Genomic DNA, 15,264 nt, shown 5'->3' on the forward strand with positions numbered 1-15,264 from the left:
AAACAACCGAACTCTCTCTCTAGCCTTGTATCTCCATTCTAGATCTCTAATGATCCAACCCTTACATAATACAAAGTGTTTCATAAGTAGTCTTGGATTCGTTGGCTGAAGGTACTGTCCTTTAATGAGATTCAGTTATATAAGGAGAAAAATTATATTTCCTCATTTATGATACAAGGGGGTTGGATCAAATAATCTTTAGGGCCACTTCTAGCTCTAAGAATCTAGGTCCTTCATTTATATTACAATGTAGCCAAGGACTGGCATGCCTCCACCACAGTAACACAGATGTCTTCCCCTATTCTGTTGGAGTAATTCAGAGTTTTACAAAATTTGGCTAGCAGTATCCTCTCTGTATCTCTTTTAGCATGGACTTGACTTATTCCAATTTCTCATCATAAATAAAGCAGCAAATTCCACTGTGATTACCAGTTAGAGAAAGTGGCTAATGATCCCAAAAGTGCAATTAAAATTTTCATATTTGGACAAGGCCTTTCTGATTCCCTACTTTTATTCCTGTTTATATCCTTTGAATAATATTAAATAGTTCTCTATCTCTTAGTCTTTATCTCTCAGTCTTCTATATACCCACAACTCTTTATCTACCTTTCTGTGTCTCTCTCTCTACCTCTTTTTTTTCTGTCTGTCAATCCATTCATCTCTTCTTGGTATTTTCTATCCCTTCAATACTGTTAGATTGCAACCACAAAACATTTCTTAAATTGATTGTAATATCTAATCTCTCTACGAAATGGAGACACATAGTCAAAAATTACAAAAGATGAGTTGATTTTTTTTCAGAGCAAATCTCACATATCCCTTTGAAACTATCAATCTGAATTTTTTTTCTTATGAATAAAATCCTTCGCCTCCTTAATGATATCAAATTAGATCTAAAACTTAATCTTGTTGATCTTTCTCTTTTAGAAGAGCTTGACTTTTTGCCTGATTATTTTCACTGACTTCTCATCAATTAAACTGTAATATCACCATGACTTCTGTCACCAGTCTTTTAGTGGTTTTTTAAGCATAAGTCTTCAGAAAACTTAGTCCTTCGATTCCATAAAACATTGGGGTAAAAGGATATAGATCTGGGAGAATCATAAGATTATAGAATTTAGGGTTGGAAGAGACCTTAGAGATTACCTAGTCTAACCCTTTTATTTTACAAATGAGGAAATTGAGGCTGAGAGTTTGTGATTTTTCTAATGCCACATGGTATCTGTTATATGACTCCCACACAAATTAGCATTGCTAATAGACTACAGCCTATTTCCATCTACTATATGTTTCTCCATTGTCCTTCGAGTCACCATGGGTTTGAGTTCTTTTGCAACTGTGGTCTGTGACTTATAGCCAAATGTCACTGGAGGGATATCCTAAGAGGCTCAGTAGTGTTCTGAGATGTGGTACAATAAGCAAAATGTTATCTGTAGACTGGAGCATCTGGAGAATCACAATGCTAGAAAATACTCTTTCTTTTAGCCTGTGGGCATAGCATCCTACCTGAAAGTGAGTGCATGTTTGGGAAGTGTATATTATTTGATAATAATAACCCAAGGATCATTACACACAATCTTCTCTAGGGTTCTGTTTATCAGTCATACATAGGAGTCACCATGTAGGAGAAAAGCCGTTGTAGTAGGATTTTGCTTTCTTGAGCCAAGTGCTTTTTTTTCTTTTGTAATCAAGAAACAAAACCTACAGGCTTTTATGTTATCTGTACCTTTCAGTCAATTGTGTGACACTGACAAGGTGGTCTACTAAAGAATTTATGAAACGATGCCTATTCTCTTCACTTATTTTCATAAAAACCCCTCAGTATACATGGAATATTCTCCCTACAGTGATTATGACAAACAAAAATATCTCTCTAATAGAGGTAATTCGTTAAGATTGTCCCAGGCCATTCAGTCTCCCTTACTACCTTCTGTTCCCATGAGACAATGGTGACATCAGTGGCTATCCCTGTAGAACTGGAAAAGATTTAGAGTTATTGCAGACACGAGATGTGACCTGTGCTTCTGTAATGACCATTTGCTACTGTATGGTGGAGAAACCATCCTCTCTTCCTAGCCTCCCTTCTGCTACCTTTCCAACTTCTCAAAGAAATCTAGCATTCCTTGTCACCCTCCATGTTTCACCAAGAGACTAAAGAGTGAATTGTTGCTTGAGAATCTGTTAGGAAATTTATATAGACTCTAAACACCACAAATTTTGGTTCAAATCTTTAATTTGGAGGGAGGTATTTATTTTAAGAAATATTTCCATGTACACTTTTTGATTTCCTTAAATTATAACATATTTTGTTAATTCCCAAATAGTGTAAATTTCCAATAAAATTTTTAGCTACATTGTATTATTTTTCTACAGTCTATCATCATAATTTCACAATTAAGATAAAAATAAAAATTAGCCTTTTATTTTTAATACAAAACTTTCCCCCATAATTAGAACGAATATTTCTGGTAACACATGACAGACAAAATGAGAAATGAATGAGTCTAATAAAAGACATTCAGAAATAATCACAAACCTCATTTTAGTGATTGATGTCAACCTTTTTTTCCTATAAACTTTAAAAATATTGATGAGCAATTGATTTTACATGTTCTCTCTTTTCAGGGTGCCCTTCCAAGAGGTTTTAATAGTGAAATAGTTAATAGCAAGAAGAGAAAAATAAGAGACAAAAAATAAGGATAATCAACAAACTGGTTTTATCTTTTGGGGAGTTTTTTAAGTTACTCAATGATTGGCTACATTCTAATTTTAGCAATTATAGGGTGATGTTGAATTTAATAACAGAGTTTGTAGCAACCAAAATTTAATCTAGTGTATGATGAGGTACTTGAAAATTTCTCACTTAGTAATAAACCACAATTAAAATTTAATTCAGCTTTTTATGAAACAAATGTAAGCAAAGCACTCACAAATAAAGCAATCTAAATTTACTCAATCTGAAATGATGACTCCAGAGTTCATCCTTCCTAATTTAATGAGGCTGTAGAGTGACTGACATGGAGTGGGAAAAAACCAGTAATATTTTGATATTCTAGTTGTCTTCAAAGCTCAAAACATCCAACTGAATAGCCTTGAACCTAATCTCATATTTCTCAAATGTTTAAGAATTGTTAGAAGATTGGATACATCATCATGACTACTTTGAGTTGTAGCCTTCATCCTGGTATCAGTTTGCAGTGAAATTAGAATACCCTAGTAGGATAAAACATAAAAGAGAGTTGGGGAAAAGCCTCAGGATTAGAATTTTACATGAATCCTAGTGGGAGAAAGACCACACCACTGTGAATGACCTTCTCCTGATGATGCTTATCAGTTGTACCTAGGCAAATGTCTAAAGGAATCCCCATCAGTTTAAACCAGATTTATCCTTTTGCCCCTTGAACAGGTGATGTATTACCACAAGCACAGATATCACTAATCATTAGCCATCTAAACAACATATGCAATACGATACAATGCTACTAATATACCAATAAAACTAAATATTAAGATTAAAATTACTCTTGTAAATAGATGGAAGCGGATATATAAGAGAATGTAGAGGGGAAATCCCTGGCATATTTATCCTGTATGAAAATTTTCTGATTTTTTTTCTTTACTTCACCTCAACTAAGAGCATTAAATTACTAAATTCAATTCAGTTAAATCACCATTTATGAAACATTCTTTATGCAAGACATTAGATTAGGCACTAAAGATACAAAATAAAATGAAGAATCATCTCTGTCCTCAAGGACATTATATTTTACTAGAAACAACTTTCTAACTCAGAAGATCGTTTCAGATTCTGTGATCTGATTGTCATTGTGCAATATATTTCAATAGCACAGGTTCTAATGTAATTGAATGTAAATTGATCTTTTTCTGATCAATAAAAACGACATTGGAAAAAGTGTCTTCAGGTAGATAATATTGAAGTTTAAACAAAAATAATTATAAATAATATATATTATTATAAATAATAATTTAAGCAAAAATCTTACAAAGGACTTGTGTCCCTGGGAATATATCTCAATACACTTTTGTGGTACAGTCTAGGTAATGTTGAACTAGCTAGAGCATCCTTAATAAATACTGAACAAATGATAATATATGAAATAGAAGGCCTCTAAAACGTTATGGAAATAATTTATTCAATTGTTAAATTTATTTCTTTTAAAGAAATTAGCCATTTTCATATAGTCAGAATGCATCAAAAATAAGTTAAAGCATATTGAAATAAATATGATCATTTTGTATTGTAATGTAGTTAACATACAATACTGTCTTATACACTAAAAATTTCAATTACAACATGTGATTTGACTTACACTAAAATATTCATAGTAGTACTTTATGAGTGTAGCAAAACATTGGAAACAAAGTTAGATGCCCATCAATCAAGGATTGGCTAAACAAAGTGTGGTACATGAACGTAAGGGAATATGACTGTGCTGTAGGAAATGACAAGAATAATAAATAGAGGGAACCATGGAGAATACTTGTATGAACTGATTAAAAAAAAAGTAAGCAGAGTCAGGAAAACAATGAACAGAATGATTAGAATAGCTTAAAGGGAAGGAATAACTACAAAACAATGGCAGATGAGTGTTGTAAAATGAAGAACAAATTCAGTCCCAAAGAAGGTATATGAAGAGAGACCTTCCCTACCCTTTTCCAGAGGTGGGGGAGTGAAATCTGCAAGTGTGCAACATTACATGTAATATCAGATTCTTTTGAAATTTGGTTTTGCTGACTTTTTTCTTTCTCTTTTTAAAAATGCTTTGCTATAAGCAATATTTGTAAGGGAAGGGAAAGAAGAGGTGAGTTATGAAGGAACTTTTAGCATATAAAAGTAAAAGATATTAGTAAGATCTATTAAAAAGACACAGGATTCTTTAATCACTTAATTATGCCATATACAGTTCATACCATCTACTTGTTTATTAACAATATTAACTTTTTAATTCTTTCCATAGTGGATTATGTATGGGATATACATATTCCTGAAATATATTTCTGAATTTTTTTGTGGATCTTGGGAATATTAAAAGACAATATAGATATTTAAATTTTCTATTATATAAAATAATTATAATTCACTTTATATTGAGCATTACTATCTGCAAAGGACTTTTAAAAATAATATCTCTTCTGATCCTCACAAAACTGAAGAAGTAGGTAATACAAATATTATTGTCCTAATTTTGAACAAAAGGAAACTAAAACTCAGAGGTTGTGACTTGCCCACAGACTTAAATCTAGGACATATTAGTGATGGGATATGAATCTAAGCCTAGCACTCTTTCCACTACTCCATACAGCCAAGAAAAAAAAAGCGACTTCCAATCCAGAAGAATAAGTGGTCAGTCATTTCAAGGGGAAAGTATTCCACTGAATTACTTGAATATTGGGCAGTTAACCATGTTTCTATAAGTTTAGCTGAGTCACAAAATTACGTGTCAATGCTAAGGAAAAATTTTCCTTACAATGTTAACCAGTTGTTTTTTATTTCAAAACATTAAACTCAGGAAAAATAAAAGTTCTGTATTGCTCCATAGGCAGTGAAAATTCCTAACAAAAAATTATATGATGATACCATATGTGTTTACCCCAGCACTTAAGTCAATGGCTATTTAGAAAAGTTATCTTGTTTAAACTGTGATAGAGGTTCTTCTCTCTTCTCTTTAATTTCTACTGCACATTTGAATAATGAAAGTTTAAGTACATTTTCAATACCAGATTATTCAAGATCAGGACATTTTAAGTATGCATTCAGAGGAACTGTTTTATCTTGAATACTTTATAATGTTTTTTTTCAAGTGAAATGAGCCAATTTTCCATATCCTTAAATTTTCTGAAAACAGTATTATCCATCACTCTCAACACTGCTTCATATATCTTTCCAGGTTTTATTTTATAGTCATCCCTTTTATTTTCTTTGTGGAGGAAAGAAATCATACAGTTCATGAGAAGGAAGATTTGACAGATAATTGACTCAGGGGATAGAGTTTCAGACCTGGAGACAGGGAAAAATCTAAGTTCAATTCCTGCCAAAGAGAATTTTTAGATGTATGACCCTGGGCAAGTCATTTGACTTTCTGGGCCTATGTTTCCTCATTTGTACAATAGGGAAAATAATAACACCTACTTCACACAGCTCTTGTGAGGATCAAATGGGATTGTGTACGTAAAGCACTTTGTAAAACTTAAAGTGCTATAGGAATGCAATTGCTACTATTTTTACCCCAAATTAACCCATTTCTAAATTTTAAAATACAGTCACAACCACACTAATCCTTTTTTTGATTAAGCCCTGTCCTCTTCCATGTTGACTCTATTTACTGATTTCCCGTTAGAAAGTGAGTCCCATAGACAACCTGAGGTTAACCATATTTTAATCTTTTATTCCATGTTCCATCTCTTTACATGGAATTATATTTGAAGCCATAGGTAGTAAAAACAGGAGGTTAGCAATGTTCATTGGGCAATGAAGATCTGTGTTAAAGAATCTGGTTCAGACTAGAACTTAGGGAATGATGTGCAGACAGATTAGAGTATTGCTCTGAATAGGTTACCTCAGACATGGCACCCACACTACATGTAATCGACCAATCAGTCAACCATTCTTTCATATTCCATAAGATGTCTACTGACCTTCTCAATCAATCAATAAACAAATAACAATCAATAAATTATCAAGTGACAGGCTTTTCATATACTAAGACAAATGACAGACTGTTCTCAAGGAACTTACATTTGATGGTGGGAGGCAACATGTATTTTCTTCTGAGATCCCATGACTATCATAGAAACTTTATATTATCTGCTTGAAATTATACTTTCTAGCGCATAAAGGAAAGATGCACTTAGAATTAAACCTGTACTCCATTAAATCTATGAATCTGGTGTTTAAAGAGATCATTTATGTAAATTTCTTGAAAACCCCAATGATATTACCCAGAAGTTAAGTTTAAGGAGAGAGAAGAAAAGACCAAGACAGAATGATGAGATAAAACATGGAATCCTCTTCCAAAATGACACTAGTTGTAAAAAAAAAAAAGCATAAGTGAAAAATGGATAATTGGGAGAACTGAAGTTTCAAAGCAGAACTAAGGGGCAAGAGAAGATGAGTAAGGAACACGTCAACATATGAACCCCCTTATTCAAATATCACTAGAGCTTTCTCTCCATCATTCTATCCCTACTGAGCACTTCATAAATATTTTCCCTCACTATATGTAAACAAACCCAAATAATTCAAGAAAACCCACAAGATTTAACAGAAATGTTAAGGCAATGCTAACTTTCTTAATAGTTCAAATTCTTAAACTTGTGCCATTTCTTCTTTTAATATTTCTCATGATAAGTATAGTGCCTAGGACGAGCCTTATCAAAACAAAGGCAGATGGTCATTGGTAACATGTCCTGCATACAAAGTTAGGAAATCTTATTCCGTATAGCCCAACTACAATTTGCTCTTAAATTCACTCAAAATGCCACGATCCATCTTTATTAAACATTTTTCATGGGTACACAGAACATACTCAGATAAACGAAGTGGAAATTTAAAAATGTACCTGCACAAAACCACATGCCATGTAGTCATTGAACAAGGGTAGACTTGGGCGGTCTTCTCGGTAAACCGTGAGTCTGTAAGTGCTAAGGACTTCACCATTTGCTTGAGATTCATCTACCACAAGAATTAGGATTTTGTTTACTCCTAATCCCAGAGGATAATTTGCAAAACTGAAAAGAAGAGAAAGAAAAAAATAAGAGATAATTCTATTTGATTTAAAAAAAAATCAATCAACACATTTTATTGAATACTTTCCTATACTCTCAGAAAGCAGAGAAATTTTGAGTTATGAAGGGTATATCATTTTAGAAAAAACAAATAATGAGAAAAAAATAAAGTGAAATCCTGATTGTGCCATGGTTTGTACTGCAGGTCAAATCACATGCCTCATGAGTATATGAGACAGTGAGATAATAAAGTGGACAGCGTACTGGCCTTGGAATCAGTGTAGATTTCAGCTCAAATTCTGCTTCAATGGCATGATCCTAAGTAAGTCATTTAACCCCACCTTCAGTCTTCATATCCTCAACTATAAATGAGTAGAACCTACCTCATAGGGTAGCTGTGAAGATTAAATTAGGATATATGTATATGACACACATATATGTATATATATATATATGATAACTTTGCAAACCTTCAACTTCAATATAAATGTTGGCTATTTTTATCATATGAAAGGGTATATATTATAATAATTTTCAGTTTGTACTTCAAATGGAATTTCTGAGGCATATTAATTGATGTTCAGGTTAAATTCAGGACCAGAGACATGCAGATGATATATTTCTTTCAAAATAGCATGAAAAATTTATAGTACAATCATTATCCATGAAGAGTAGCATTTAGTGGGGTTTGACTGAATTTCCCAATTAGATCCAGAAACACTAGCACCTATTGAAATAGTTGATAAAAGAGGAAAAATGTACCAATGACTTTGAAAACCTGATCTCCCAGCCAGTAACTTATAGGTAACAAGTTCTATAAACAGCCCCACAGTGAAGCCTCCTGAATGTTTGCAAGCAGCTACATAAGGACAGAGACTGTGTCATTGATTTGTCTTGTATCTCCAACATCTAGCACATGCTTACCAGATAGCAGATACTTAATCAATGCTTGTTAATTTGAGCTGCATGGACAGATAGCAGTACTCAGAAATGTTAATTAATCATTAAACCAGTGGTTCTTGAAGTCTAACTCTTGGCCTAGAGGTTCCAGAGTCTCTTTCAGGGTGTCCATGAGGTCAAAACAATTTTCATAATGATACAAAAAACATTCCTTGCCTATTAAAATATTCCACCCTTTTCGAACTACATAATTTTTTGAGGCCAGATTTTTTTCATATACTTCAACCAAAACAACAAATTGCAACAGATTGAATACAGAAGAAATGAGAAAACAGCTGTTTTCCATTAAGCTAGACATTAAAGAGATTTGCAAAAATATGTAAAACCATGCCATCCTTCCTGCCAAATTATTTTGTTTTAAACATGCTATTTACTAACATAGTAATTTACTATTAGTATATTATTTTAAAATATCAAAATATGGTCATTTTTGATAAAATATACTATTCATGTTAACATACAATGGGTTTGTTATTGTTATCTTAAATAAATTAATGAAAAGATGTCTTAAAATTTTATTGGTTTTAATTTCGAGTATGGTAAATATTGATAGACGTAATTCAAATAAACAAAAAGTCTTTGAGATCCTTGATCATTTTTAAGATTATAAATGGCTCCTCAATAATTTTGAAGAGTATAAAAAGAGGTCCTGAGACAAAAACATTTGAGAATGCTGCCTCAGAAAACAAAAAAACAAACCTTTGCCTTAAATAAGATTGGTCTTTAGAAGATTCTCTGGATTATTACCTATATCAAGATCCTCTGTACTAGCTCAATATAACTATGTAGTTTTCCAAAAGGAAAACAGAAATTCTAGGCAATCTTAGCTCATAGTGTTATAGAACTGGAAAGGAATTTTGAGGTCATCCATTTCAGCCCTCATTATCCAGATAATGGAACCAGGGTCCAAGTGTCCAAGGGAACCAAGCAAGTGCCTGAAGTGGGATCTGAGACCAGGTCTTCCTGATTCCAAGTCCAGAAGTCTGTTTACTACCCATACTGCCTCTTCAAAGTTATAAGGACTGAGTAGATAAGTGAAGCGTAATCAATAAAGGTGGATGGTGTTCCTTTAATGATAAAGTTCTTTGGAGAGGAATCATTTCACACTTCAGTCATTTTGCCAGTTGATATTGCTTCTCACACCTGCAATATTTCATGAAGCTTAAAGTCTGAGTTAATTGTCTTTTAGTAGTTTCCCATCATTCAGAAACCAACACTTGTATATCTTTGCCCCATACCTTGGCCCTGCCTTTTCATCCAGATGTATTTTGCACTGGCAATTAGAAGTCTCTGCTCCAATTGTTATGGTTATAACATCAAATGGGACTTCAGAGTAGTAGTCTCTGATCTTTGGGTTAAATTCCGGATTCAGGTCCAAATGTGGATTTGTAAAGATCTGCTTGATATAAGATATTGTGTCTTTATCTGTTCCAAAAGAGAAAAAAAATGAAATGACTAACATTTCAAAATGCTACACAATCAAAGTGTTTATTTTTGCAATTTGAGTGGCCATTGAAATATTTTTTTCTATCTTCAGGGCATTTCAAATTTTTGTTTGCCAAATTTGTCAACTTTTGTTGGACTTTAGTTGGAGGAATGTTATTCATAGCCTTTCTGAGCTTTTGAAAATGTAAGGGCATGGAGTAAATAAATATAAAATTTACATGACATTTACAGTATACACCGAGCAACTGGATTGTAAATGAGTGATAAGCATGTGTGAGGAAAAAGGATGGTATGCTAATGTTGCCAGAAGTGCCATTTAACTAATATATCAGCTGATAGAAATAAGGGGATGGCTAGATACTGGACCTAGAAGAATATGTGCAAAGTATATTCCTCCAAACAAACAAAAAAAGTGTAAATGTGATATCAACTCAACATGACCAAAATATTCTCCCCTCTTCTCAGCTTCCCTATTACTGTTAAAAGGATCAGCATCCTCTTTGTCTCTACGATTTGTAAGTTTGGCCTTCCCTCATTCTTTACTCTCAACCCGAATATTCAATCAATTATCAAATCTTGTCATTTTTGCCATGGAGAGATACATCCCCTCTTCTCCACTCTCAGAGCTATCACTTTAGTTCAGGCTTTCATTTTTTTCTTGTTTGGACTCCTTCATTAGCTCTCTAATTGTTTTATCTGCCAACTCTTTCTCCAATCTGATCCATCCTTCAGACAGCTATCAAAATGTTTTTGTTTGTTTTTTTAAAGACTTGGTCTCCCTATTTCACCAGTCTAGAAGGGCACTGGCACTCACAGGCCCAATGCTTTGGTATTGGTAGAGAAGCATTAACTAGGTCTTTCTGACCCTGGCCTTTTCACCATCCTTTGGAAAACCTTTCCTCTTCTAGGTCTCTCTGTATTACTGCTGGACTTAGTGTGGACACCTATTAGCTTTCTGCCACTCAGAGAATCCAACAACCTCAATCCTGATCCAAGAATAGGAGGACAAGCTCAGGTAGTGTTTTTCCTCAAGTATAGATCTTACCACACCACCATCCTACTCAATAAACTCCACTGGCTCCTTCCTATCTTTAGGATCACATATAAAGTCCTCTGCCATTTAAGGCTCTTCACAACCTGGTCCTTTCTTGCCTTTTCAGTCACAGATTTTTATAAAGTACTTAAGTACAGTGTCTTGCACATGGTAAGCTCTATAGAAATGTTTATTATTTTTATCAATAATCTCACCCTATATTCCTTTCTATCATCCAGCTCTGCTAGATGACTTGCTGTTCTCTCTACTTACCTATGTTTTTGCACTGACTGTCCCCTGTGCCTGGAATGCTCTCCCTCTGTCCCTGTAACTCTCATGATGTCTGGCTTCTTTCAAGACTCAACTCAAAGGCTACCTTTTGCAGGAGACCTTTTAAGCCTCTCCAGGTACTTGAGCCTTTTTACCTTTTTCTCTTCTGTATGGATCATATATGTATTTATTTACATATTGTCTTTCCAATTAGTAAGTAAACTTTTTGAGAGCAAGGGACTGTTTTGCCCTTCTATCCTCAGCACTTAGCACGCAGTAAGCACTGAGTAAATGCTTGTTAATTGCGGGCCTCATGGCATATCAGATCCTCTCTCCATAAAGCGCTTCCTCTTCTTGGCATCTGAAGCAGGCATAATCTAGCTCTGGCTTATCTTGACAGACATACTCATAAAACGTTCCCCTCACGCACTCTACGTTCAGCCAATCTAGCTCACTTGCTGTTTCCATGTGTACTGTTCCATCTCTCACCTCTCTGTTTTTTGCAGTCTATTCCCTCAGACCTAGAATGCTTTCCTTCATCACGTAACAAGCACACCAACTGAGTCAGATGGTACATACAACGTCTCATACCATAGACCCTCACCTCTACAAAGAAGTTAGGGAGGTGTATTTTTCTTATCTTTTTTCTTGGGCCCAGGTTTGTCATTGTAACTACAATCACTTAAAAATACTAATAAATAATAACGAATATCAAGAAAATCAATTGTTACTGACTTTGGAAATATTTACAGTCAAATTACTTTTAATACATAAAATGTTCCTAACTGCTCACCAGTCGTTCCCTCTGTTTTCATCAGTCCCTTTCCACTGAATGTTTAGTGCTTACTTCTTTAAAATGGGCAGAAAAAAAACTTACTGTTTTCACTTTCATCTGTAAAAATATTTTAAAGAAGGCTCTTAGTCATTCCTGTCATGATTTTACTAATGGGACTTGTCATTTTAGGACAGTAAATTAGCACTGATTTGGGGAAGGTCGCCGATAATTGAATGTCATTGTTTGAAGCAAATTGAGAGTTCCATGCACAAATCTCAAAGGCTGGGATTAAGGTTCACAAACTCCCAAACTTAGAGATCATCTCTTACCAAATCCCTCATTTTGCAGGTAAAAAAATGCAAAAAAAAAAAAAATAACTTGCCCAAAGCTACACAGCAGTTAGTGGAAGAGCTGGCATCTGAACCTAGATCTTAGGACTCCAAACCCTGCATCTCTTTGCGCTGAATCATGAACCAAAGGAACTTTGGTATGGCTTTTTCTCAGATGTCTCTGTGGTATCTGTTCATTTCCAAGTTCTTCCAAGGTCCATGAACTTGTTTAAAAAATTTTTTTGGATAACTATTTCAATACAACTGGTCTTATTTGTAATCTTATGTATTTCATTGTAGACATTTTAAGACATTCTGAGAAAAATTCCATAAACATAACCAGACTGCCAAAAGGATCCATGACACACAGAATTCCTGCTCTACAAATATGTGACCAAAGACAGAGAGCACCTTTCAAAAAAATGAGGAGGAAGAGAAAGAGGAGGAGAGAAAAAAGGAGGAGGAGGAGGAGGAGAGGGAGAAGAAGAAGAAGAAGAAGAAGAAGAAGAAGAAGAAGAAGAAGAAGAAGAAGAAGAAGAAGGAGAAGGTGAGGGAGAAGAAGAAGAAGAAGAAGAAGAAGAAGAAGAAGAAGAAGAAGAAGAAGAAGAAGAAGAAGAAGAAGAAAGGGTAAAGCCAAGATAGTGGAGTGAAGACCAGGGACTCTCCTGAGCTTTCCCCTAAACCCTTCCAAATACCTGTAAAAATTACACTAAATAAATTCTAGAGCAGTGGAACCCTCAAAATGACAGAGTGAAAATTTTCCAGCTAAAGACAACCTGGATAGTTGACAGGAAAAGTCTGTTGCACCCAGATGGGAGAGGAACATAGTCCAGTGCAAGCCATGCCAGCACAGACTAGACCTCAGGCAACCTGAATCAGGCCTCAGGGGACTGAATCACAGGCACTTATGGAGGTTTTCAGACTTCTCAATCCACAAATGCCAAAAACAACTTAGAAGATCAGTAGGAAAGGTCTGTTGGACCTGGGTGAGAGAGGAGAGCAGTCCAGTCCTGGCCCCAGCACAGCCCCATGGTGGCAGCAGTGGCTGCTTCTGGGGCTCTCAGCCCACAGATGGTAAGGGGATGGAACAACTGATAAGAAGGAGATTACAGGGGTCTCTTTGCTGGCATTGAGGTAGGATTCTCTTGCTTTGCCCATACTTGTATCTGGGTCATAGTCCTGGGTGGCAGTCCTGGGGAGAGGAGGAGCACTGGTATAGCACAGCTTGTGGCAGCAGTAGAGAGAGAATCTTTCTCACAGTTCCAGGGCAGAAAATAGTGCTTGTGGTCACTCACAGACCAGAATACAGGCCAGGAGAGGAGTAAACACCTCTTCTTTGATCGTACAACCTTGTAAGAACCGAAAACTTACAGGTCTCTAGAATTATCTCTGAAAACAGCTGCACAAAACCCCTGAAGCTTAGGACAGTATGTCCTCCACACTGGAAGCAGAGCCCTACCTTAACAAAGAGTTTAAAAGTCAAATAATTGGCTGGGAAAATGACAAAAACTGGAAAAAAACTCAGACTATAGAAACTTACTTTGGTTACAAGGAAGATCAAAACATACACTCAAAAGACAACAAAGTCAAAGTTCCTACATCCAAAGCCTCTAAAAAATATGAGTTGGTCTCAGGCCATGGAAGAACTCAAAAAGGATTTTGAAAATCAAGTAAGAGAAGTAGAGGAAACACTGAGAAAATAAATGAGAATGATGCAAGCAATAATGAAAAACAAGTCAGCAGCTTACTAAAGGAGACCCCAAAAATGCTGAAGAAAATAACACCTTAAAAATAGACTAACCCAACTGGTAAGATAGGTCAAAAAGTCAAGCAGGAGAAGAATGCCTTAAAAGAAGAATAGGTCAAATTAAAAAGGAGGTCCAAAAGCTCACTGAAGAAAATAATTCCTTCAAAATCAGAACGGAGCAAATCGAAGTTAATGACTTTATGAGAAACCAAGAAATTATAAAACAAAACCAAAAGAATGAAAAAATAGAAGACAATGTGAAAAATCTCATTGTTAAAACAACCGAGCTAGAAAATAGATCCAAGAGAGATAATTTAAAAATTCTTGGACTACCTGAAAGCCATGATCAGAAAGAGAGCCTAGACATCATCTTTCAAGAAATTCTCAAGGAAAGTTGCCCTGATATTCTAGAACCAGAGGGTAAACTAGAAATGGAAAGAATCCACTAATCACCTCCTGAAAGAGGTCCCAAAAGGAAAACTCCTAGAAATACTGTAGCCAAATTCCAAAGTTCCTAGGTCAAGGAGAAAATATTACAAACAACCAGAAACAAACAATTCATGTATTGTAGAAACACAATCAGTATAACACAAGATTCAGCAGTTTCTAATTAAGGGATTGGAGGGCTTCAAATATGATATTCCAGAGGTCAGAAGAGCTAGGATTAAAACCAAGAATCATCTACCCAGCAAAACTGAGTATAATCAATGAGGGGGGAAATTTGACATTCAATTATGTAGAGGAATTTAATGCATTCTTGAGAAAAAATGAGAGCTAAGGGGAAAAGTTGACCTTCAAATATGAGACTCAAAAGAAGCATGAAAAGGTAAGCAGGAAAGAGAAATCGTATGGGACATATTAAAATTGAACTGTTTACATTCCTACATGGAAAGATGATATTTTTAACTCATTAGACCTTTCTCATTATTAGGGCAGTTGGAGGGAATATATATATATA

The 15,264-nt window shown here is 34.9% G+C and overlaps 1 protein-coding gene across 4 annotated transcripts in view; it reads right to left on the bottom strand.

Annotated features, from left to right (window-relative positions):
• Positions 1-15,264, bottom strand: part of CPED1 (cadherin like and PC-esterase domain containing 1) — a 425,597-nt gene that overhangs the window by 195,858 nt on the left and 214,475 nt on the right. For all 4 annotated transcript variants that reach the window (XR_011976874.1, XM_072652906.1, XM_072652904.1 and 1 more), the window contains 2 exons: positions 9,945-10,131; positions 7,581-7,749 (listed from right to left, as the gene is read on the bottom strand). Coding sequence is in view for 3 of the 4 variants with exons in the window: in XM_072652906.1 (XP_072509007.1) it covers positions 7,581-7,749; positions 9,945-10,131 (356 nt within the window). In the remaining variant the exon portion in view is untranslated. The remainder of the gene's footprint in view (positions 1-7,580; positions 7,750-9,944; positions 10,132-15,264) is intronic.

Source organism: Notamacropus eugenii, chromosome 3, assembly GCF_028372415.1.
Source record: "Notamacropus eugenii isolate mMacEug1 chromosome 3, mMacEug1.pri_v2, whole genome shotgun sequence".
In the NCBI taxonomy this organism is placed as follows: Eukaryota; Metazoa; Chordata; class Mammalia; order Diprotodontia; family Macropodidae; genus Notamacropus; species Notamacropus eugenii.